The sequence below is a fragment of the Canis lupus genome, chromosome 38, assembly GCF_011100685.1.
Source record: "Canis lupus familiaris isolate Mischka breed German Shepherd chromosome 38, alternate assembly UU_Cfam_GSD_1.0, whole genome shotgun sequence".
In the NCBI taxonomy this organism is placed as follows: Eukaryota; Metazoa; Chordata; class Mammalia; order Carnivora; family Canidae; genus Canis; species Canis lupus.
Window position 1 is genome coordinate 12,707,239 of NC_049259.1, and position 23,526 is coordinate 12,730,764.

Consider the following 23,526-nt stretch of genomic DNA (forward strand, 5'->3'; position numbering starts at 1 on the left):
GTCATTGATGAATAGATAAGCAAATTGTAATACATAGAAGCAACCAAATCCTAGTCAACAATAAAAGAGAAATGAACTGTGAGAAATGCAACATGGCTAAATACCAAAGACCTCCTGATGAGCAAAACCAAGGTAGATGCAAAGGAGTACGTCCTCTCAGCACCGGCTCATGTGAAGTTCTGGGACAAGAAGAACTAATCTCGAGGGATGGAAACCACCAGGGATTGTCTGAGCAAAGGGTAGGGAATGCCTAGAGGGGGGCATAAGGAAACCAGTGGTTGTAAGTGTTAGATGAACCACACCTGTCAAACTTCATCTAAGCATGTGTGGAAAATACCTGTTTGGTGGTATTTAGTTTTTATCTTAAAAAATTGGTTTAAGAGCGCCTGGGTGCCCATCGGTTGGGCATCTGCCTTTGGTTCAGATCATGATCCCGGGGTCCTGGGATCAAGTCCCACATCGGGCTCCTTTAGCCTGCTTCTCCCTCTGCCTATGTCTCTGCCTCTCTCTCTGTCTTTCATGAATAAATAAAATCTTTAAGATAAAAAATAGATAAATAAAAATAAAACCTGAGTAGGTGAAATTATGCATTTCAAGAGGAATGTAAAATTTCTAAGAAGCTGCCAGGAGAGAAAACTTGTATAGTAACTTCAACAAATTATTTTTTTTTTGGATTTTATTTTATTTTTATTACATTTTTAAAAATTTAAATTCAGGGCAGCCCTGGTGGCACAGCGGTTTAGCGCCGCCTGCAGCCTGGGGTGTGGTCCTGGAGACCCAGGATTGAGTCCCACATCGGGTTCCCTGTGTGGGGCCTGCTTCTCTCTCTGCCTCTCTCTCTATGTCTCTATGAATAAATAAATAAAATCTTAAAAAAAAAAGAAAAAAATTTAAATTCAATTTGCCAACATATAGTATAACATCCAGTGCTCATCCCGTCAAATGCCCCACTCAATGCCCATCACCCAGTCACCCCATCCCCCCGCCCACCTCCTCTAACTTCAACAAATTAAAAAATTATTTCATCACCAATTTAGCAGATGCTTCCCAAGTAAGATTATCTGGATGACTTTGTTTACAGAGAAGGAAATAAAACACAAGGCACATTTCTTCCCTTTTTAACTTTCACGCACACAGGTTACAGCATTTAGTACCAGTGAGGAGAAACAACATGATTATTCAGCTAATACATATTTTCCCAAAAGGAGGATTCTGTAGAACAATAAGTTTGTGTATATTCCTGAAGACAAATCTGGACAAGCTTACGATCTATTCCTTCCAATGGGCCCACACACTCTACAGGTTGACAACCAAGCCCCTTGGCCAAGGAGTCCAGATCTCTCCTTCCCTGCCCAGCCTGCTTCTTCAGCCCCCAATCTCACCTCTGCCCACCTTGTACCCCCTACACATGCTGTGCTTAACAATATGTAATTCCCCACATCAATAGCCTTCCCTTCTTTCTGGAATGCCTTCCCCTGGCTCCTTTGTCCCATCAGCTGGCTAGCACCCACTCAATAAAAACTTAATTGAGTTATTAAGTCTCCACCAAGTGAGACGCCTGAGTGGCTCAGCAGTTGAGCATCTGCCTTCAGCCCAGGATGTGATCCTGGGATCTTGGGATCAAGTCCCACGTTGGGCTCCCTGCATGGAGCCTGCTTCTCCCTCTGCCTGTGTCTGTGCCTCTTTCTCTCTCTGTGTGTCTCTCATGGATAAATAAATAAAATTCTTTAAAAAGAAGTCTCCACCAAGTCTTTCCTGACACTTTCTCCCCCTGATGTTCCCAGAATATAAAGACCCTATTTCTGCAATTGCACTTTGCACATTGTTTTTAATGTCCTGCTGATCCTTGAACAACATGGGTTTGAATGGCGCAGGTCCACTTATATGCAGATTTTTGTACAGTATGGTACTGTAAATGTATTCTAGCTTCTGATTTGCTTAACATTTTCTTTTCACTAGCTTACCTTATTGTAAGAATACAGTACATAATGCATACAACATACAAAATATGTGTTAACCGACTGTCTACATTACCAGTAAGGCTTCCAGTCAACAGTAGGCTATTAGCAGTTAAGTTCTGGGGGAGTCAAAAGTTATATGCAGATTTTAAACTGCCTGGGAGGTTGGTGTCCCCAACTCCTGTGTTGTTCAAAGGTCAACGATATCTTCTTTATTTCTGCCCCTCTGCTTGTAGGGGACCGTGCATTAATTGTTCTCTCTCTCTAAAATTTCATTCTGTGCCTTGGTTGTTGAATGAATGAATCAGTCATGAATTCACATACACACTAAAAGTGGTGGGCTTTGAATTTTGGAGCACACATTTCCTAAATTAAAGTGCTATTCGTATCACCTCTAGAATTTGCGAGATAAAGCATAGAAATGCTATTTTATATCTCCTTAGGTCATAGTAAATCTGCCAAGAGATTTGATTTAAAACATAACAAACAAAACAAACAAACAAACAAAAAAATCCCTGCAGCGCAGGGTAGTAAATAACTATAAGATTCTTAACGAGAAGACCTGGCTTTGAGCTCACCAGTACTGTCACGTTGGCTCTGACATGTTATCTACAAACCTCAGTTGCTGAATCAGTTAATGCCAAGTGTATCTCACAGTGAGTGTGGGGGGAATCAAACAAAAATTATGTGTAAAGGCAGCATTGAATTTACAAGGATATCAGTAAGGAAAAAGAAAGAGCATTCTAGGATGAAGAAGGATAACCCAGAACTGGAGAGCACAGGGTAAGCTCAGAGAATGAAGGAGGTAGTGGTTGTGAAGAATACCATAGGGGATCTGGAATCAGCTATGGATTCAGAAAGCAAGTTGGGGCCAGACTGTGGAAGGCTCAAAATACTACACTACACAGACCAGATATCATTTGTAGATGCTGCTTAAGAATTCTAAGGAGAGGGGTGCATGGGTGGCACAGTCAGGTAAGCATCCGACTCTTGGTTTTGGTCAACTCATGATCTCAGGGTCATGAGATGGAGCCCCGAGTCGGGCTCCACACTCAGCACAGAGTCTGCTTGAGATTGTCTCTCTCCCTCTCCTTCAGCCTATCCCTCTCTTCCACAAATAAATAAATAAATCGTTTAAAAAAATGTGTAAAGAGAAAAGAGACAATTTGTGTTTTTATTAAACACAATTTGGTTGCAGCACGGCCCATGTATTCATTCATCCCTGTTACAATTTAGGCATGTAACCTGATAAAACACATCAGATCTCTGAACTCACAGTATGTAAAGCCTGATTAGGAAGCTATGATATCCATCCAGATAAATGATGAGGAAAACCTGAATGAAGATGGTGGCAGAGAATGAAAAAAAAGGAGATAAATATTATAAGCATCATCAAAAGGGGTTTTTGCACCCCTAGTGATCCATAAATAATATATAAGTATCAATCAAGCTAAAATTCCTTTGACAAACTAGAATTTTTTTATAAAGTATAATATAAGAACACATTAACACCATGGGACAAAACAGTTCTTTATCCTGACTGTGGTGGTGGTCACAGGAATCTACATACACAATAAAATCATGTAGAATTAAACACAGACACACGAATGCTTATGAAACTGCTAAAATCTGAATAAGGTGCATGGACTGTATCAATATCAATCTCCCGGTTGTGATTCTGCACTATAATTTTGCAAGGTAACACCAGTAAAGGCATTCAGTTAAAGGATGTGGAGACTTCATTCCACTGCATGTGTCTACAATAATCTCAAAATAATTTTTTGGGGGGTGGCACCTGGGTGGCTCAGTCAGTTAGGCCCTCACCTTCAGCTCAGGTCATGATCCCAGGGTCCTGGGATCAAGCCCCACATCGGGCTCCCTGCTCAGCATTAAGTCTGCTTCTCCCTCTCCCCTCTGTCCCTCTGCTCATGCTCTCAATCTTTCTCTCTTTCACATGAAGATAATTTTTAAACATAATCATACTAATAATAAATTTCGTTGGGGGGATCCCTGGGTGGTGCAGCGATTTGGTGCCTGCCTTTGGCCCGGGGTGCGATCCTGGAGACCCGGGATGAAATCCCACGTCGGGCTCCCGGTGCATGGAGCCTGCTTCTCCCTCTGCCTGTGTCTCTGCCTCTCTGTCTCTCTCTGTGTGAATATCATGAATAAATAAATAAAATATTTTAAAAAAAAAATTTCGTTGGGTAGGCTCAACACCCAGTGTGAAGCCCAGTGTGAGGCTTGAACTCAACAACCTTGATATCAAGACCTGAGCTGAGATCAAGAGTAAGACACTTAACCAGCTCAGCCACCCGGACAGCCCTCAAAATAATTCATTTTTAATTAACATTTTCCTTGGAGACATAGACTATAGCACCTATTTATATGACTTTGTATCTTCAACACTTTGTATTAGGATGAATTCATATTAGCTACTTAATAAATTCACAAAATAAATTTGTTAGATTTTTGTTAAATGCATAAGGAAATAAACCACAAAGTACTATGTCAATTGAAGGCATAATTATTCTTTTATTAATGTTATCAAAAGCCTGATCACATGGGTCTCTATGTCTGGTTCATATGTGTTTATGACATTGCTTTAAATAACAGAACTCTGACTCTAGATTACAGTTAGTCAAGGTCATAAAGATGATGGTATAGATGGTTCTCTATTCTGCTCCTTCTCAGAGAGTGTAGTGAATTCTCAAGATAATGCTAAGAAATACTGACGTGATTTCACATGCCCCAAGAACGTATATGGAAACATTTCTTTTTCATTTTCTCTTTAATGGTGGGGAAAAAAGTTAGTCACACACTGGTTCTCAAGACAGTCTTGTGGACAAATTTTCTCTCTACTTTACAGATGAGGAAGTAGGACATGTATTCATTCATGTCAAGTTCAACTAAGAGCCAGAACTTGAATTTTTATATCTAAACTCTCTACTCTGGGGGACACCTGGGGGACTCAGTGGCTGAGCGTCTGCCTTTGGCTCAGGTCGTGACCCCGGGGTCCTGGGATCGAGTCCCGCATCGGGCTCCCTGCATGCTTCTCCCTTGCCCTGTGTCTCTGCCTCTCTCTTTCAGTGACTTTCATGAATAAATAAATAAAATCTTAAAAAAAAATAAAAAATAAAAAAAAATCTCTGTACTCTGAATTACAAAATGGTGCACCACAAAGATTTCCTAACCATACTTTTTAACAGCCACCTAAATATGTCAATTGTAGTCATATCTATAATTACCAATACTTTAATCTTGAGATTTTATTTTTCAATGTTTTAATTTTGTTAAACTGTACACTCAAATAAGTGTTATGATCTATCTGTGATGACTATTTGAAGCCATGATAACAAAAATGTGACCAAAATGAAACAAGCAAAGTAACTTAGTTCTTAAATGACCAAGAATAAAGAGTGTTAAACAGTCAAAATAATAAAAAAAACAGTCAAAATAACTGACCAACTTAGAAAATATTATATTATTTACATCAGAGAACAGAAAAGGCTAACATGATTATTATTTAATTGCTACAGAATAGGATTACAGCCTTCCAGCTGTCTTATTTCACAGCTTGGAAAACCAAGGCTAGATATTAGGTAGAACTTCCTGACCAATCAGTTGTTGTAATTAATTAACTGTATCAATATGTAAAATTAGCATATATTAATTAGCTCACTATGCCTCAGTTATCTCTTAATTAAGATGGGGGTACTAATTAATGCCTATACTATCTACTGCACAGGAATGTTGACACTGAAAAGGGAAAACAGATATAAAAATCTCAGAAAAACTCTTAAAGCATTACCTAAATCTACACTGCTACTATACATTCGCACGACAAATACCATTTTTTGATCTTTGGAATAATTAAATCTGAAAGTAAACGTGCACCTAGCCTTGAAATATAAATCCATACTTATCTGGGGTTCTCACAAAAAAATCAGTCAGCTTTGAGATTCACTGTGATTTACGTTTGTTCAACACTGTGATAACGCATTCTGACTCTTACTGATTTTTCACCAACATTAGCTCCACAAGATCACACCACACGATTTCCTTAACTTCTTAGTAGCTGAGGTTAAAAGGTTTTCGGCAGAGCTTGAATCAGTTCCCACATCTTTAGTGAGTGTCTACTATGTGCAAGAAATGGTGTTGGCTGTGAAGGATAATGGGACCTTTTCCCAGAAGAAAATGTTTTGAGTTTCAGAGAAGGTCAAAATTTCCAAGCTAAGAATTATAGTTTTGTGGAAGTTACGCAAGAAACTGATGAGGTTAGAGCCCTCCATCAGAGTCCATATCCGAGTCCATGTGGATAACAATGAATTCAATTCAGAATTCAGATCTGGGGGAGAAATGTAGCTGGAGATAACTTCCGAAATCGCTTAACTACATTCAACCATCTCAGGCACTAACCTCAAGGAGAAGAAAACAAGACAGTGTGGATAAACCTATTACTACCTGGTGGTGGGGTGGGGGCTGTGAGGGTGACGCCACTGACTAGAAGCAGAGTCCTCATGCAAGCAGCATGGAAAACTGGAGTTCCTCCAAGGCCTGGTGTTAGTTACAATGGTTCTCAGCCTCTGCACCTGCTGGGTCCCACTGAGACCTCAGTCCTTGCCTCCTCCGCTTGACCCCCTTGACTCCTATGACAGTCAACCTGTCCATTTTCCAGAAGGCAAACAGACAGGGCAGGAAAGGAATACTTCTTGTTCTTATCCAAAGTCCAGGAGGGAGTATTGAGGGAGAATAGAAAAAGGGACAAATTAGTGCAGCCTATCGCATGAAACACTTGACCAATGTTACATGGTGGCTAACCAGTTGGATACGTAAGATTTCAAGGCTCCTCCTGGAGCATTAATGTCCCCAGGCAAGCCCCAGACTGCCATCTGAGCCTGTTTGTTTACTAGGAAACCACAGAACTCACAGGAAGTGATGGTCAGTGTGTAGACCTGAACTTGACAGAGGTCAAGGACTCACAGGTCCACAGTGAGAAATAAACCTGAGCAGGGGACAGATCAGAGAAAGGACTGGGAGGCGGAGTAAGGAGTCTGCTTTGGGCACTTGAGAAACTGCAGGTGAGAGATGGAGGGATGCCCCCCCCTCCCATGCCCCAGGAGCCAAAGATGCTGGGAGTCAGGAACCAGAGGCTTCGACAATATGAGAATCTCTTGAGAAATGGTCACTCCTGTCCTGGCCTTCCCCCACATGGACATATTTCTTCCCACTCTCCAAAACTCAGCTGACAGATGAGCAGACTCAGATAATAATGCTGACCGATGCTGGGAACTTTATTCATTCATCCATCTTTCTATCCACGGAACCTCCCGAAGCTGAGGGCTGCATGCTGAGGTCATAGCCGGCACATAAATAAGGTCATCCGCTTATTTACCTGCATTGCTGTATCAAATATGCTGTCAAGCCTAAACTAGACCATCTACTAAAATATCTGTCGCGAGAAAACAAATAATGATAGTCAAATGATGGTGTGTGATTGGTTGACTATACAGAGTACAAGGGGTTGTTACCCTCGTAGTTTTATTAAATATGAAAGCAAAAGATTTATGTTATGGGTGATAAGGGCAAGAATGCTGTAAAAGTGAGAAAATATGGCAACAGTATGCTGTACATCACCAATGGGATAATTATTTATCTAAAAAGTTGGCATTCTTAGACTTCTAACATGCAGTGTATGAAATTCATATATTCAAAGGAGACATCATAATAACCTGCCGGCTGGTGGTGATGGATATGTTTTTAATCCAAATGACCACAATCTTCAGTCTGCCTGTCATGGAGGGCCAGGAAAAAATGGAATTTTACTTTCATAACTCTTGATGTTGAAAGAGGAAAAACCTGGAAGCATGATAAGTGGCTCATTCCAATGGACAAATGGACATGGAGCTGAGAGAATGAGTGTGAATAAAAGTCATTGTTCCCTAACTAATACCATTTTCACTTGTTACACTAAAAAAAAAAAAAAAATGGAGCAAGGGATGATTTCTGCCTCCTTCATGTCTGGAAAGCACAAGTTCAAATTGCAACAAAAGCTGGAAAATCTTCAACACTGGGTGAGTTCATTTACAAATTACCTCTTGCTAGAAAGAGTCGGGCAAAGGCTGGTATAATATTTGTCTATTAACTAAAACTTATTGTACAAACACAGCAAGAAGAGTTGATGCTGTAGTGCTTTATTGACTAGAAAGCCTTGCCTATGGATTTCCTCCTTTGAGGTTTAAAGGAATTCCTATTTCTCATTTACAGTCTATCAGAAAAGGTATATGACCTGTATTTTTTAATTTATATAAATCCACTCAGTCAATCAGCCTGGGCTGAAATTTAATGGATGTATCAGTCATCTTTGGTCCGGGGAGAGAGAACGAGGCACCAACATCCACCACCCATCTCCGCTTCTTCCATTATATTCCCCCTCTTTCCTGCCTCACCAGCTCCAACGCCTCCCTCAACTGCAAGCCGGGGCTCTTTCGAGGCTGTTGTTTTTAAAGAGAGAAATCTGAGTAAAAATAAACTGAGGGAAATACAGAAGACCCTTTGGCTATTTCAGTTTTTTTTAAATCTTCATTTTCCTATCTATGTTATGGCAATTTTATTACATATTCAGCAAATTTACAGTAACAAGATGTTCCCCTGACAAATTAATCACTTTCCAAGCATTTTATCATATAAATAAAATATCACCACTAGAGAGTAAAATCAGCTCAACCAGTTGATTTAACCCTTCCTTCAGGAAATTCACCTGAAATAGATTGAGGTCTCTCTCTCTCTCTCTCTCTCTCCCTTTCTATCTCTCTCTCTCTCTCTCTCTCTCTCTCTCACACACACACACACACACACACACACATACACACACACACACACATTCATTCACTCACAGTCTTAAAAATATGAGCTGGGCACTCATACTACTGGTAACAAGACTTCTAGGGACTTCTAGCTTCAGAAGCCAGATTGCAGTGTTTACTGGATTAGTATAAAAGAGAAGTATGCTTATGCTTTTTAAGGATAGGAGAGGCTGAAAAGAAAAAAAAAGGGAGGGTGAAACTAAAAACAAGAGAACCTTTTCTAGTCTGCTAGAATCTACACTCTCCCCTTCATAGTTTTATTTCTACATTCCCCTAATAATAATAATTAAGTATTTATATTTTTATAGTCCTATTCTTACCCTAACATTCTAGGCAGGGAAGAAAATTGCAAGTGGCTAGGTTTCTGTCTTTGCTTTGCTTTCCCCTTTGCTAATTTCAGAAAGTGAATCCAGCAATTATAAGTAGTAGGAGACTGATAAGGAGTCACACATGCACGAGAAATAGGTTCAATTCAAGCTTCCCTGACTAATCCTTATTATGACTCATTTCAACTTCAGAATTTGTCGGTTGAGGTAAGAAGCTAATTTGGCTTTGAGAAGTGAAATCTCAGTTTTGTACTTTCCTTCTAGTGCTACTAACAACCCCATTATTAAGAGCAAAGTAGGAGGGGCATGAAATATTTATTGAGTGCCCACTCTCACCAAGCATTTTTCCGCATGCTATTTTATTAGGTCGTTAAACTTAACGTATTTTAAGTAACAGCATAAATTTCTCCAGCTTTCAAACCCATAGTTTGTATCATAGCATCTTCCATCTCAAAATAAAGTGCATTATTTTTAACACTTGTACCCAGTATGACCCTCAAACTATGACCCTGAGATTAACAGTAGGACCGTCTGCCAGATTTTGACAGGAAATAGGAGCAGAAAGGCCCCCAGATTTCTCCTGCCTGCTTCACCCTATGTGTGCACAGATGCTGCTCCTTCTGTTTGCACTCACCAGCAGATTTGTCTCCTCTCTTCCCATGAGTTCTGTCCCATCAAATACAATCTAGTTCTAATCTACATATTTTAAGAAAATAAAGAAATCTGGCATCACGCCTGGGCCAGTTGTGGCCCCCCAAAACAAAAGATGACCAGGCCATGCTGCCCGTCTTCAGTGCTTAAGTAAACACCGTTCTCTTACTAGCCTTGCTGGGGGAACCCCAAATAGTCTCCTTACCTCCCCACTTATAAGTTCATAAAAATACCCATGATTTATTATTACTATCCCTCTTCTTCCCCATGAATGGGGTAATGAAGTTCTTTATGGGAGGCTATTATGGAGCAACATGGATGCTACTATTTGCTACTTATCTCCTATAATTAATAACACCATAACTGTTATTAGAGTGCAGTATTTAAAGCAGCTAAGCCTTCCATCAATACAGCCGATTTGACTAAACTGTCAATGGCAAATTTCAAGAAGAACCACGAAAAGATTTACTTTTGAAATATATAGTATGTTACATAAAGGCTTTTATTAACATTTATTTTATTTATTTTTTGGTTCTAATGAAATCATTAGGCTTACCAACTGACTACATAATTATAAAGTCAACACTCTTAAAATGCAAGTAGTTACACTAATTAATTTCCTTCCGGGTATTTCCTTGACAGCTTATGAAATTTCTCTCTTAAAATGCCTTGCAAATATTTGGGCACAAAGCTTTCTCTAAAAGTTGATATTCAGATCTTTAAGTAACGTCTTCAATGAAACTACCAATCGAATAAAAGTAAAATTAACATCCATATTATGGATCTTCTGGTCTTATGAGAGAGGATGAAAGAAGAAATCTGTAAAATGCTAAAAAGGGATGTTTACAGCAAGTACAATGTGTCAATACATTTTCGTGTACTAAGTTTCTGCTGCAATTTATGCAAATAAGCATAGTCTAAACTCCTCTTTTCGTGAGGAATATACTTTTTATCATAATCATAGGGTAAAGTCAGTTTTTACATATTCCAGCAGAGCTAACACAAGATCAGATCTGACAAAGTTATATGCCTGTGAATTATTCAAAGATAATCTAAAGCTAGCCCTGTCCAGATTAGACCAGAAAGACTTTCTAGCACCCTAATGTCAGAATACAATAAATAAATAAATAAATAAATAAATAAATAAATAAATAAATAAATAAAACAATGCTCAGGAGGACTCTTGACTGCAAGTGTTAAATGAAAACAAAATTTTAAAAACGAGCACTACAAGTCATAGTGACTAAGCAATGAAGGTCAATATGTAAAAAGTTTGTGGGTTTCATTTAGGATTTCATTTATTTATTTGAGAGAGAGAGAGTGCAAGTCAGGGGATGGAGAGGGACAAACACGATTCTGCATTGAGTGCGGAGCCTGATGCAGGGCTTGATCTCTGGACCGTGAGATCATAACCTGAGCTGAAATCAAGGGTCAGACACTTAACCAACTGAGCCACACAGATACCCCAAAAGTTTGTGTTCTTATACAGATATATTTAATTTTTTTCTAAAATATTTCATTACTTCATACATTTATGGAAACTCAAAATATCTGTTAAGTGTTCCCTGAAGTTATCAATTAAACCCTGAGTCAATTCCCATTCTTGTAGTTAACCGCTACCACTAATACATACATGTTACTTCTAATTAATTCATGTCTCTGCCAACTTTGTCCTCTGCCTGGCAAGAGCAAGCATTCGATGAGCAGCAAACAGTATCTAAGTGACTCTAGGAAGAATAGATTGTTTTTCAGGAAAAGGTAATTTAAGAAGAATAAGTAAAGGTCCTTATTACTAATGGTGGAAAAATAGATGCTTTGGGGGGGAATATTTTTATCATGGCATGTTTCCAAAGCCAGAGATGGGAGGTCATGTGATTCAGGGGAGGAGGGAGAGAGCTAGGGGATCAAAGGAAGAAACATCAGGCCAAAGGTGGAAAGAGCCTGTGAGGAGATGAACTAGCTGTTGTCTACAGGTCCCGAATTTTATTTAATGCCCTTAAATTTTACACAGCTATTTGGCTTAAGACAAACGCCTCATTTTATTTGGCACCAGAAAATGGTTTCAAATGCAGATAAAAAGGAGTCATCTCAAATACTTTTTGGAAAGAGATTGGTTATAAATAAATTTCCTTGAATAAAAAGTACTTTATTTGAACAAATATGAAATGGGTTACTGGTTCTATTTTGAATTAGCAGTATGATTCATTTTCATGCATATTTTGCTCCAGATAGATGTTGCTTATTTAAGTGACGGCTAGAGCTTTACTTGCTCAAAAAAGCATATCCATTAACTTTACTTTGCAACTGAATTGAGTCAAGTGGGATCGAGTGAACCAACCCTCCAGACTCCAGTCTATTCTAGAGCACAAGACGTCACACTGCTTTCTGTACATATAGAACCAGTGGAAATATTCACAACAGCGTTCTCTTTTTCGTGCTCTATCAAGCCTCCTTTTAGGCTTGCAGTTAAAAATTTAACAGGCTATATATACCACATAACCTTATCCATACATCTGTATTAATCTATAAAATAAAAAATGAGGAAAATGGATAAAACATCATAAATTAATTTAAATGAAGCCTCCATTCCCACTCTAAATTTATATTATCCTCTCAATGAGTCTCAGGAAAGAAAACAGGAACAGTCTTGTTTCAAGTCTGGAGACTACCAGTTTCATTCATAGTTCTAAACCTTCATTTACAATATAGGATATATTTTTAAATTTTTAATTCCAGTATAATTAACATACAGTGTTATATTACTTTCAGGTGTACAATACAGTGATTCAACAATTCCATACATTGTTCAGTGCTCATGACAATAAGTGTACTCTTTTTTTTTTAAGTAATGTCTATGCCCAATTTGGGACTCGAACTCACCACCCTGAGACCAAGAGTAGCATGCTCTACCGACTGAGCCAACCAGGCAGCCCTACAATTCAGAATTTTTTTTAGGATATTTTTATATAAACTAGCTCTTCCTCAACTTCAGTGACAAGTATAGCCTTAGAAACCCATCTTGTTACATATGTATGATAAACTTTCCTTATTTCAATAATGTCCATGTAAATGACTTATCCGACTCCAGTTTACAATTTAAGGATAGTTCATTTTGCATTAAGCAGGCAATTCCTATCCATGCGGTTTATGCAGACACCAAAATACAAAGTCACACACAGATTTCTAAGACTGAAGTCTTTCATTTTAGATTGAGTATATATTCACCTGCATGCTGAATTCGGTAAGAGTGTTTTGCACTTAATAGCTAAAATATTTTTGACTGGTGGCCACAGATAAAAGTAAAAATTGACACAGAAATTTATTCTCATTTTTTCTTTCTAATAGAAAAAAAGAAAGAGGACACAATATATACAAATCAGAATTCACTAAAAAGTCCAATGTGTTGCCCCCCCCCCGCCCCCACAACACACACACAAAATCATCTGCTTCAGAAAGGGCACACAGTTGTTTTATTTCTACTAAATCAAAGCCTAAAAATATTACATATCATCCGTTTCACTTATGCTGAACGTCCCCAAAGGTTCCCTACCTGAAGCTGGCCATATTTTAAGTGCAAAGCAGGCTGAGCGCTATCTAAATCTAGATAAAACTCATTGGTTTGTAATCTGCACAATGATCTATACATCTAAATCTATATGCAAATCAAATGCTTTCGTGCATTCGAGCATTCCAAAGCACCCAGGGCTAAGGGAGCACGAGGTGCTTTCAGACCCTTCCCCTCTTACCCTTCGCCTTTCCCTCTATTTATTTATACTAGCTACCTAAATAATTCACACTGCCTGCTTTTCAGCCCGAATGTTTCTCAGAAGAGGCCTACAATGAGCTATTGCAGTCACCAGATGGACTCAGAAAAGCAGCAGGTGGGGCAGATGGCAAGGCGCCCTGTCTGATGCTGCTTGCTTCGGCATGGACTGCGTTTTCCTTCCAGGTACATTATCATCATCCTAACACTGAGCGGTGTGTAGTTTGGGGGTGGGGTGGAAGTGGGGCGCTGGCAAATCCTTTACATGCGATACTAGAGGAATCATAAATTACCAGCTGCCCTCTTCCTCCCCACCCCCCACCCCTCGGCAACCCCCGATGTTTTATGCTGTTGCTTTGTTAGTGGGTTGTTTGTTTGTTTGTTTGTTTTTTTAAGACTTTGGTGAAGGTTCCGCAATGCTTTGTTGGCACCATGCATGAAGGAGGATACATCCATTGCAAAAATTTACGTCTCAGCTTAATAAAAAAATGAAGAAAGGAGGACTAGAGGGAGCAACACTGGAAAAGTCAAGAAGACTGGGGGGGGTGGGGGGATAATATTTTCACAAATATTTTGCAAAAACCACAAATGAAGCGAAAACATAGGTGAGTTGATGACTCAGCTCGCATCTGCAGTGTCTTACATAAAGGTAAGCTGCCCTTTGCATATATCGAGTGTAGGAGATAAAAACTACATTTTTATAGCTTTTTGGCATTATAGAAAATATTAGCTATACCCAAACTGGGACAACTCTTTGTCTTATATTTCTGCTGTCATTTCCCAAAGTGTGGCATTTTCCCTCCAAAGTTTGCAATTCTATAGCACTGGAACACACACACACACACACACACACACACACACACACACACAAATTGCATTGCCTATCACTTGCAATTGGAAGCTTGCAGCATCATGATGCCAAGCTATCATGAGACAGTCACTCGGTAACATGTAGTATAAATTTTAATTGAGCATAAACACTTGACAAAAATTCTCCGGAGATATTTCTGGCATATTCTGATTGGCAATGGTACCATGATACCATGATTTTAATCCTTCTATAAACTTAACTGATGCCAATATAAATCTTATTACCTAACTTGACTAATCATCTAATTATAAACACCTGAAAACGTGAAAGACAATAATTTTAATGATCTGAAGCAAACCAGTCTGCATCTTCAAAAAAATAAATAAGTAGAACACTTTAATAAAAATGCATCCACTGAAAAGATGCTGCAAAGAGACAGGCAAACTAAAATCCCAGGCTCCTGGGAACTCTATGGGGGCAATTTTGCAGGAATTCTGGAGACAGTAGCTGTGAAATTATTTCAAGATTAAGGGTAAGGTTTTCTTAGAAAAACCACCTTTCAGTTGTCATTTACTTTGATTAGGATGAGTTTACCAAGTCGAACCTTTCCCTCAAAGTCAAACCACACAAACCATCCAGAGTTCAAAGGAATCGCCCTTGCTTTCCCTACCATCTATTGAATGTTTTTTAACGTGATCTTTTAAAGCATTTATTCCCCTTTCATTTCCAGTCTGAAAAACAAACCATAAACAAGTAATTTAGAGCATTTTAAGATGTAAAGGCAACCGTGGTGATCAAATCATCAAAGGCTTCACAAGGAAGCAGTGTCAAAATGGCTTTTTGAGCTGAGGGAACACAGGCCAGACCAGATCGGAGCTCTAGGACCTGTGATCACACACTCTTGAAATATTCAGGATCTGAATGTACAATCCCTAATCGTGTTCATGGTGCTAACTTTCTCTCAGCCCTAAAAAGCCAAAACCAGAAAATCAGGATGGAAGCCTCAGTGTGCCTGAGTTTTAAAACTCCTGCTACCTAAATTCCTGAAATCATTTTCTGAAGACTGACCCAACCAAGTTCAAACTGGAGCCATAGATATAAAAAGCCACATTTTTAAGTGGTTTTATGTACCCAAGATCATTTTATAATTTTTATCATTTATTTCAGGATATTAGTGTCTAGGACAGTGCATGTACACAAATATTTTTGAAAGAATAATCAAGAAAATGTAGTTTAATGCACTAACTTGATTACTCTAATGATTTAAAAAATTGCAAAACAATGCATGTAATTTTTTCAATGCAACATGAAAAGTTACTATAAGCAATCAATTTGACACCAGAGAGTTGGTTATAAAAAAAAAAAATACACCTCTAAAATCAATGCTAAACTAATATCTTTTAAACTTGATTTCATTAACTATCATTAAACTATTTGCCCACAACCTAATTAAGGTACACCACAGAGGGTATTTAATAATACTAAACAGAAGGGGATGGACATTTCTTAGAAAGAAACACATCATAAGGCAAATGCTTATAAATTAACATTTAAAGATAGTAACTGTGGAATTAAAATGTAATTTTAGAATTTATATATTTCACAATGACTTGGATGTTCTCAGTGTATTCAATGTGTTTTTAAGACTGCCACAATTAAACTGGCAGACAATACCCCTTCTAAAATAAAAAGTAGCAAAGTCTCAGCTTAAAAAGCCTGTTATTTTAAAAATTAAAAAAAAATAGTAAGCATAAGCAAAGAGTGAAGGAACGAATAGGTAATTTCAACTTAAGGCCTGGATATAAAAGATAATAAAGGTAATATATGTTACCAGGTCTTACTAGAAGGGAATGATAATTGGTATTGTGATTTTTAAGATTTAAAATTATTCTTTAGTATAGATAATATTCTCAAACAGATCCATCTTATATAAATATCTAGAGCTGCACATATTTTTGCAGTGTCAGACAGAAATCAGAGTAATGACATTTCATATACCCACAAATAATCCCTACATTTGTTTTACATGTGCTGAAATAGTTAAGGCATGTGTCTGTATGTGTGTATGTGTGTTTGTGTTTGTGTGTTTTTTATATGTATATATATATATATATATATATATATATACATATAAAAACACAAGTTCTCTAATTGGTTGAACTATTTCCCTATTTCAGACCCCCTCCTGGAAATGACCAACTCCTAAAACTCCACAAGTTAGTCTAAACCTAATAAAACACAGATATCCAAATTTAAAAATTTTTTAATTTATCCAAATCTGTACTATATGCTATAATTAGCATAACTTAAAAAGAGAACTATATATTTAAGTGCCATTTTTTCTCTTTCCTAAATGAAATATTGATAAAGTGACTCAAAGGCCATAAATTTGTGGCAATGCCCAATCTGTTAAGCACATGCAGTCTTCTTAAATTAACTATGATCTTTGTGCGTGTGCCGGCTGGCTTTCTTCTTCATATGTAGGTATCACTGATTGAAAAAAAAAAAAAAGAATTTGGGGAGAGGGGTACAATCTTTAATGAAATTACCTATTTTGCCTCTTTGTGGATTTGCCTACCTAGGTGAAAAATATAAATGAAGTCACGTAATTAAACACACACAAAAATCAACCAACTGCTAATAAATATCCTTTAGATGTCGGAAATACAGACACTGAATGACCATCGACTTGAATTGGTAAGGAAGGACAGTACCTTTGCGACATTCACTGTAATCCTAGTTCAAGATTTATCCAGATCACATTTGTTCTGTTTTGTGTTCCTCTCTGAAAGTCTGAGAAGAATTTTCTGCCTAAGTTTTGAGTTTACAGTTTAAAAGAGCGAGCGAGAGAAGGAGTACATGATCCCTTGCAGGCCTTCTCGGCACCTAAACAGAGCCATTTGCATAGTTCATTGAACACTGTTTAGTAAACACGGGGTGCAGGGACCACAGTGGCTTCTATCTTCCAGTCCTGCCCGTCCTTTTAAAAGCAAGGCAGGGGTTCTGTTTTTAGTACACACTTTGGTTCAGTGTTAATCCTGTTTTATGTTGTTCACACCTGCTGCTGACTAGCAGCCTGCTGATGGGCTGGGGCTCACGCTGCTCAGAGAAATCCCACTCACAGAGAAGCTGCACAAAAGCTACTGTACAGAGCTGCGAACAAAGCCTGACCAGGGCCCGGGATACAGGACCAGCAGACCCCAGCAAACCTTTCCCCTCGTTTGCAAATACGGCTCTGGTGTCCCAAGTCCACCAGCCAACAATGCATGCAACCAATGGCTCTTTTTTGAAAGAAAGGACTGAACCCCATTGGCTTGTTTATATTGCTCAGCTTTGTAGGTCTTTTGGTAAAATTAATGCCCAGACAGTTAAAAAAAAAAAAAAAAGTGTCCTAATCAGGTAATCAGGTGCATGTGCCAGCCACTCTTTGTGTCCTTACCAAAAGAATCTGTACCTGAAACAAACCTAAATATTAATTCAAAATACCCTATGGATGACCTCCCTATACACAGAATTCTACATCCAAAATGAACAGATACAAAATAATATGTTCTGCTATCGGTGCCCACCGTGTGACCAGGACAGTGACTTGGCTGCTCAGATGGCTCCCCCCCAGCCCCCCGCCCTGCACTGCGTGTGCCTAATAGCAAACATCAAAAGGAATGACTTCTTTTTTTGATCTTAGTACCAGCGATAAATCAAATTCCGTGCCACAGACAGGGGGGAAAACGCACTACTGAGGAAAAACTCTGAGACTGACGGTGGGACCAGTTGGAGGCATTGGCTCAATCAAGTTCCAGTAAACGATGCCCACCCTCCTTCGCTCTGAGACAAGCTGGACGCTTACCCAGAGTGAGGAAAACCTTACCCCGTCCCTACAGGACCCCAAGTCAGGATGCATTTTGTCCTGACATTTCCAGCCGAGGCACTGGAGGCCCCCTCCTTGTACCTGGAGACCGGGCCCACTTCCTTTCTCCCTGGGAGCCAGCCTCTGCCCAGAGGTGGCAAGTACAGCCCAGCCCCAGTAGGAGCTGCACAACCGGGGAGGGGTGGGGGAGAGAACTCTGGCAACTCTGGGGGGTGGGGAGATGCGAATGGGAACTCTGGCATCACTTTATTACATCTCCCGAAGCACCTTTTCTACCTGCAACAGCCAATAAAGCATCATGGGCTCAGGGGCCAAGTCAAGGTGTCCTGCGTCTGCCTAACCCACCCCAGTGCACAGATTTAATGGGGCACAGTTTTAATACTTCTCCGGGGGAAGCACACAAAGTGCTAACTAGCATATTAAGGTTCTGCTAATGAACGAAAGCAAGGATGCAGTGTTTGAGGTGTCGGCACCTATTCCCCAATTTCCCAATTTGTTTCCTCTCTACCCTTAGCGGTGTGCTCCTTTTTTGGAGGGTCAGCGCTTGAGTCCACTACCTGGTTTGTGCCACATGCTTCCCCAGCAGAGGGAACATTCACCTGGATTCTCAGAAGCAGCTTAGCCACAACAGGTGACAAGCCAGATAAATGCATACGTACTTCTGCAGCATGTATAATACTAGATACTTGGGAACTCTACCAAGTGTTAAAGAAAAAAAAAAGTCATTGTTAAAAACAATACTATGATATACATGCCATGACTGTAGACAAAATTCATGTGTCTCCCATAACCTGGCCCCGCCCACCATAAAACAAAATTTTTAAAAAATTAATAAACAACAGTTGTCGCTCTCGATCTGCTTACATGATATGAACAGTACAGGAATAAACTCAATTATTATGTTGGAGCACATGAAAATGCTGATATATGACCATTTCTTGACCTACAGAAATGGCAATTGCATGGGGTTTCCTGAAAATATCATTAGAACCCTATTACCTCACTTTCACACACAAGAAAGGCTGACGTGTTGTCAGGGAATTTCATGATTTCAAACTTGGCTTTCCTCTTGATTTGCCCTCAGATTGCCACCTCTAGTTTTGTTTCGTCTTGTTTCATTACTATCAAAATGGGACAATTTATCAAAATCTATTTCAAACTTGAACCTGCTGCTGATTTGGGGTCCTCAGGCCTTCGTAGCCAAAATTTCACTGGAAATCAAGTTTTGCACATGAGACGGTTGACATTTCCAGCAGAATGTTCCCTGGAAGGCTCACTTTTTGAGAGGCAATCCCATATAACCTAAGAGCAAATGCCTCATTCCGAGTGCCAAGACGGCACCACGATGGAACGTGATGGAAAATCTCATCCTTGGTCCTTCACCAAAGGCCCTGAACCACGGAGGAGTCCTTTATCCCCCGGCCACTTTGTAAGTTTGCTCGGGACAGAAAGATTGCAGTGCCTCAGCAGTGGTAGCAGCTTTCAGATCAAATGATATTCGGTGTTTTGCATGTCGTATTGGCGACGTGATGAATAACTGAGCTAAGGACAAGCAGCAGCAGCTGTGTGCTTGATCAAGGGCCTCTACCTGCCGCTGCCTCGCAGCGCTGCTCCTAAGCATGCCCACTTCTGAGGAAAGTTAAGGCCACCTTATTTTGATTATAGTGCTTTCCTCAGGCAGGAATTTTTATTTCGGTTTGAATCTTAAGCCATTACATTTCCAGTGATGCATTTTTATGTTTACAATTGACATCTTCATAAAAGAATGAAACCTTTGAGCAACAGCTCAAAAGCATGAAGGTTGCCTGCAGTAAGTACTTAAATTATTTTACACCTACATGGAGCCCAGTTGTTTTTAGTTAAAATTTAATAAACCTTAAACTGATGACCTTTCTTCCACGGAAAGGCCCAGAGTTGCAAAAACGAACTTTCCAATGAAATATATTTTAAGGAACTAGTGCTGAACAAAGGGCTATTTAAAGCTGAACGCTTTGTCAATTTATCAGCTTGTGAACCTTCTGTTCCTGGATTCCCCACTGCTGCTGAATGTATAGAACGGTGGTGCCTTGCTTAATCGAATACTATTGATTCGAGTGTGTCACAGTGATCTCATTGAGAGTAATCAATAGTAATCCAAAATCAATCAATCTGCTCTTGCACGATCATTTATCAAATCTGAATACACCAAATTATTTGTAGGCGTCAAATTACAAAGAAGAGAGGATGGTTGAGCTGGGAAAGTTAATGGTTTAGATTAAGAGCAAAACCAATCTCCCTCTCTCTTTTTAAGGGGAGGTGCTTTACAATGGGCGGTGGCTTGGGCAAAATACGTTTATCTTCTCATTAAAGTATTCGAAATTTATAATTAATGTCATTCCACTCCTGAGAAAAAACCAGATCTCTTTCTTATATAGGACTTTGGTGGTTCAGCACGAGTGACACAAACATACGCATGCCCTAACTTATTTAACAGCAGCACACCAGCATTTTACAAGTCTGATAAGCTAAGTTTCAAATGCCTGTCACCCATCTGCTGGAAAACAAGGGGACTCGATTGACACAGGACATAACTGCATCTTCTAACATCAGAAATGATGTTTAATAGAATTGGAGTGGAAAAAGGCATACTTAATTTCTCCAGAGAATGTACAGCATAGATGCACCTGCTTATCAAAGAAGCTGCTGCTGATGCTGAAGGTTCCTTTATCAACATATTCACCTGTAATTTAGTCAAGGTAATAAATCCTTCTATTCATTATAGCGCACTCAAGAGCACCCCTACTATTTAACTTGAATGAAAAAAAAAGGCACAGAGTGTCTAAAACATTTACTTTTGCTAATGTAAAAGTGTTGGCATTTTACTTGGTCCCGATAAGCTGGTGCCAGTAGCAGAGTGATTATTCTTTTCTTATTCAAAGCCTATCAGCATTTCGAAAAGCTCTCTCAATCTTATCAGGTGTATGAACAGCACAGTTACTGAAAACAGTTTGTACTGCTCCTCTCTCTTTCTGCCAAGCTATCTGATAAACCCCCAACTAACTAACTGTATTTACACACAATCACACACAAGTTGTATCTTCCACGCCCCTGTAGCCAGATTCCAGTTTGCCATGGATTTTTGTGCTGGGACATTAACTTGACAAAAATGTCAGCAGTGGGTACCCCAAACTGACAACAATCAAGAAAACACCATAAAAGCACTCAACTAGAATGTACAACAAACAGAAACAAAAGGAAAACAACTTATGAAAAGTTGAAGGCAATGTCTTTGGAATTCGAGAGGGGGGGTTAAAATACACTGTGTATGCAAATACGGATGAATATCATGTACTTACCTTTTATCAAAGTAAAGGATCCTTTAGCAAAACAAATGAATAGAAACGGAAATTTTAAAAGAAAATATTGCTGCACTTGGGGAGGCTTGAGGGAAGTGTTTTAGAGCTAAGCAGGCATTTCCCCCACATTTCAGATTATCTCAAAGTGGAGGCAGAGAGGTGCTATAACGTATGCAAAGTAAGACAATAGACAATATCACCGAACTTACCCCATAAACTGAAGACAAGATAGAAAGCAAGGCTGTCACATATGGTGACCACATTCTCAGGACAGATTTTCCAATCATTAAAACCCTCATAAATGCTCTAGACATTAAAGTTTTGTTCACTATAAGGAAATAAAAAAAAATAAAAAAAATACAATTTGAGTGTTTAACCTCTTGGTATTTTTCTCATTCTTCAGACTTAACCAACTGAACAGTTCCATATAAAGGTATGAGGAAAGAATCCTCATCCAGGCTCACATAAGTAGGTGATCTGCTCTCCATTTCTATCTGTTAAAAAAGGCTTATACCGGTTCATGGTTCATACAAATTGAGAGACATACCTAATCATTTATGGGTAGGTCTTTGGAGCATGAAAGACAACAATGACATTTATAGAACATAAGAGAAATCTAAAAATGTACTTGAACAACTGAATAATAAATTTCTGACCCTGGGAAAGAATCTCTGCTTGGGCTTCTGTGCATAAATTGTCCATTTGTTCCTCATCTCCCTTTGCTGAATGGCTAAGAGAGAACAGAAAAAGGCGGCCACATGCTCCCACCTGAGCCCAACTCCTGATTCTGTCTAGACTCCAAGAATAGAATGAGCCTTTCCTTAGATGTGTAGAGCAATAAGATGAATTAGCCAAGTGTGTAGTTCAGTACAATTCAGCTGATGGTTGCTTTTCCATCTGTGACACTATGATCCCATGACTGATGAGGCAGGTCTCATTTAAGTCTATGGATAAAGGGATGCTTCTGTCATTTCCTGGACCCAGCACCAACTGTATACAGTCACTTTCTCATAGGAAAAAGACACGATTCTCAACTACATGTACCTTTCCCTTTCTTTGATCATGAACAGTTGATTACAGACATAATATTCCTCCTCAAAATATCTGATCTGTTTTAATAGAGACAATGAAGAAAGCATTGTCAGGGTATTCTTTCATTTATGGAAAAATGAACGTAATTTAACATGGTCAGCTTACATTTCTGGAGAAGTTAAAGTTCTATGATAATTTGGAATTATGGAGGGCAAAGGGCAATTGATTAAGCAACCTCACATTAGAATTTTTTTCTCTAAATGAGTACCTTGGTGTCCATAATTTTTCATATTATTCGCTATTTTTGCTAAATCTGGACATAATTTTAGACACTCTTTTCAAAGTAAAATAAATTCCTATAAATACAAAATGTAAGTATCATAACTGCCATGAAAAGAAGACCTTTTAAAACATTTTAATTCACATTGTGAGTATAAAAAGCAAATACATATATTTAATGTCCCTTCTGTTTAATTTCTCAAAAGCCAGTATAAATAAGTAAAATCTTCCTAGAATTGATGAAAAAGAAATTTTCATATACAAGGGAACCATTCTGATCATGGAGGAGAAAACGAGTAATATGCTTCTGCCTATTTTCTGTGCATTAAGTTCTCTTTCAAATTTCTTTTTCTTTTTTTTTGCATTTTGAATAAACCATACAAAAAGAAAGCACGAGATTTTTTTTTCCTCAGAAAATGTATGCAAAGTACAACAAAAAGAGATGTCCCTTGTTAAAGATGGATTGCCCATGTTCCTTCAGCTTCTCCACTTCTTAAAGCCTCTATTTACTTCACACTTAGGAGCAACTGAGCTTCACCACATTAGAGACTTGTAAAACAATAAATCCCTCTGTTATTTTCAAAAGAGTAGAAAGATTTGAATAAGTTGAAGTTATACTCCACTTTTTTTTTTTTTAACA

At 38.8% G+C, this 23,526-nt stretch overlaps 1 protein-coding gene across 29 annotated transcripts in view; it reads right to left on the reverse strand.

Moving 5' to 3' along the window:
• Positions 1-23,526, reverse strand: part of ESRRG (estrogen related receptor gamma) — a 615,477-nt gene that overhangs the window by 190,143 nt on the left and 401,808 nt on the right. For 15 of the 29 annotated variants that reach the window (XM_038586131.1, XM_038586130.1, XM_038586132.1 and 12 more), the window contains one exon: positions 21,785-21,903. The exons of the other annotated variants lie outside the window; for them this stretch is intronic. In XM_038586131.1, coding sequence (XP_038442059.1) covers positions 21,785-21,789 — 5 coding nt within the window. In that variant the 5' untranslated portion in view covers positions 21,790-21,903. The remainder of the gene's footprint in view (positions 1-21,784; positions 21,904-23,526) is intronic. 29 annotated transcript variants of the gene reach the window in all.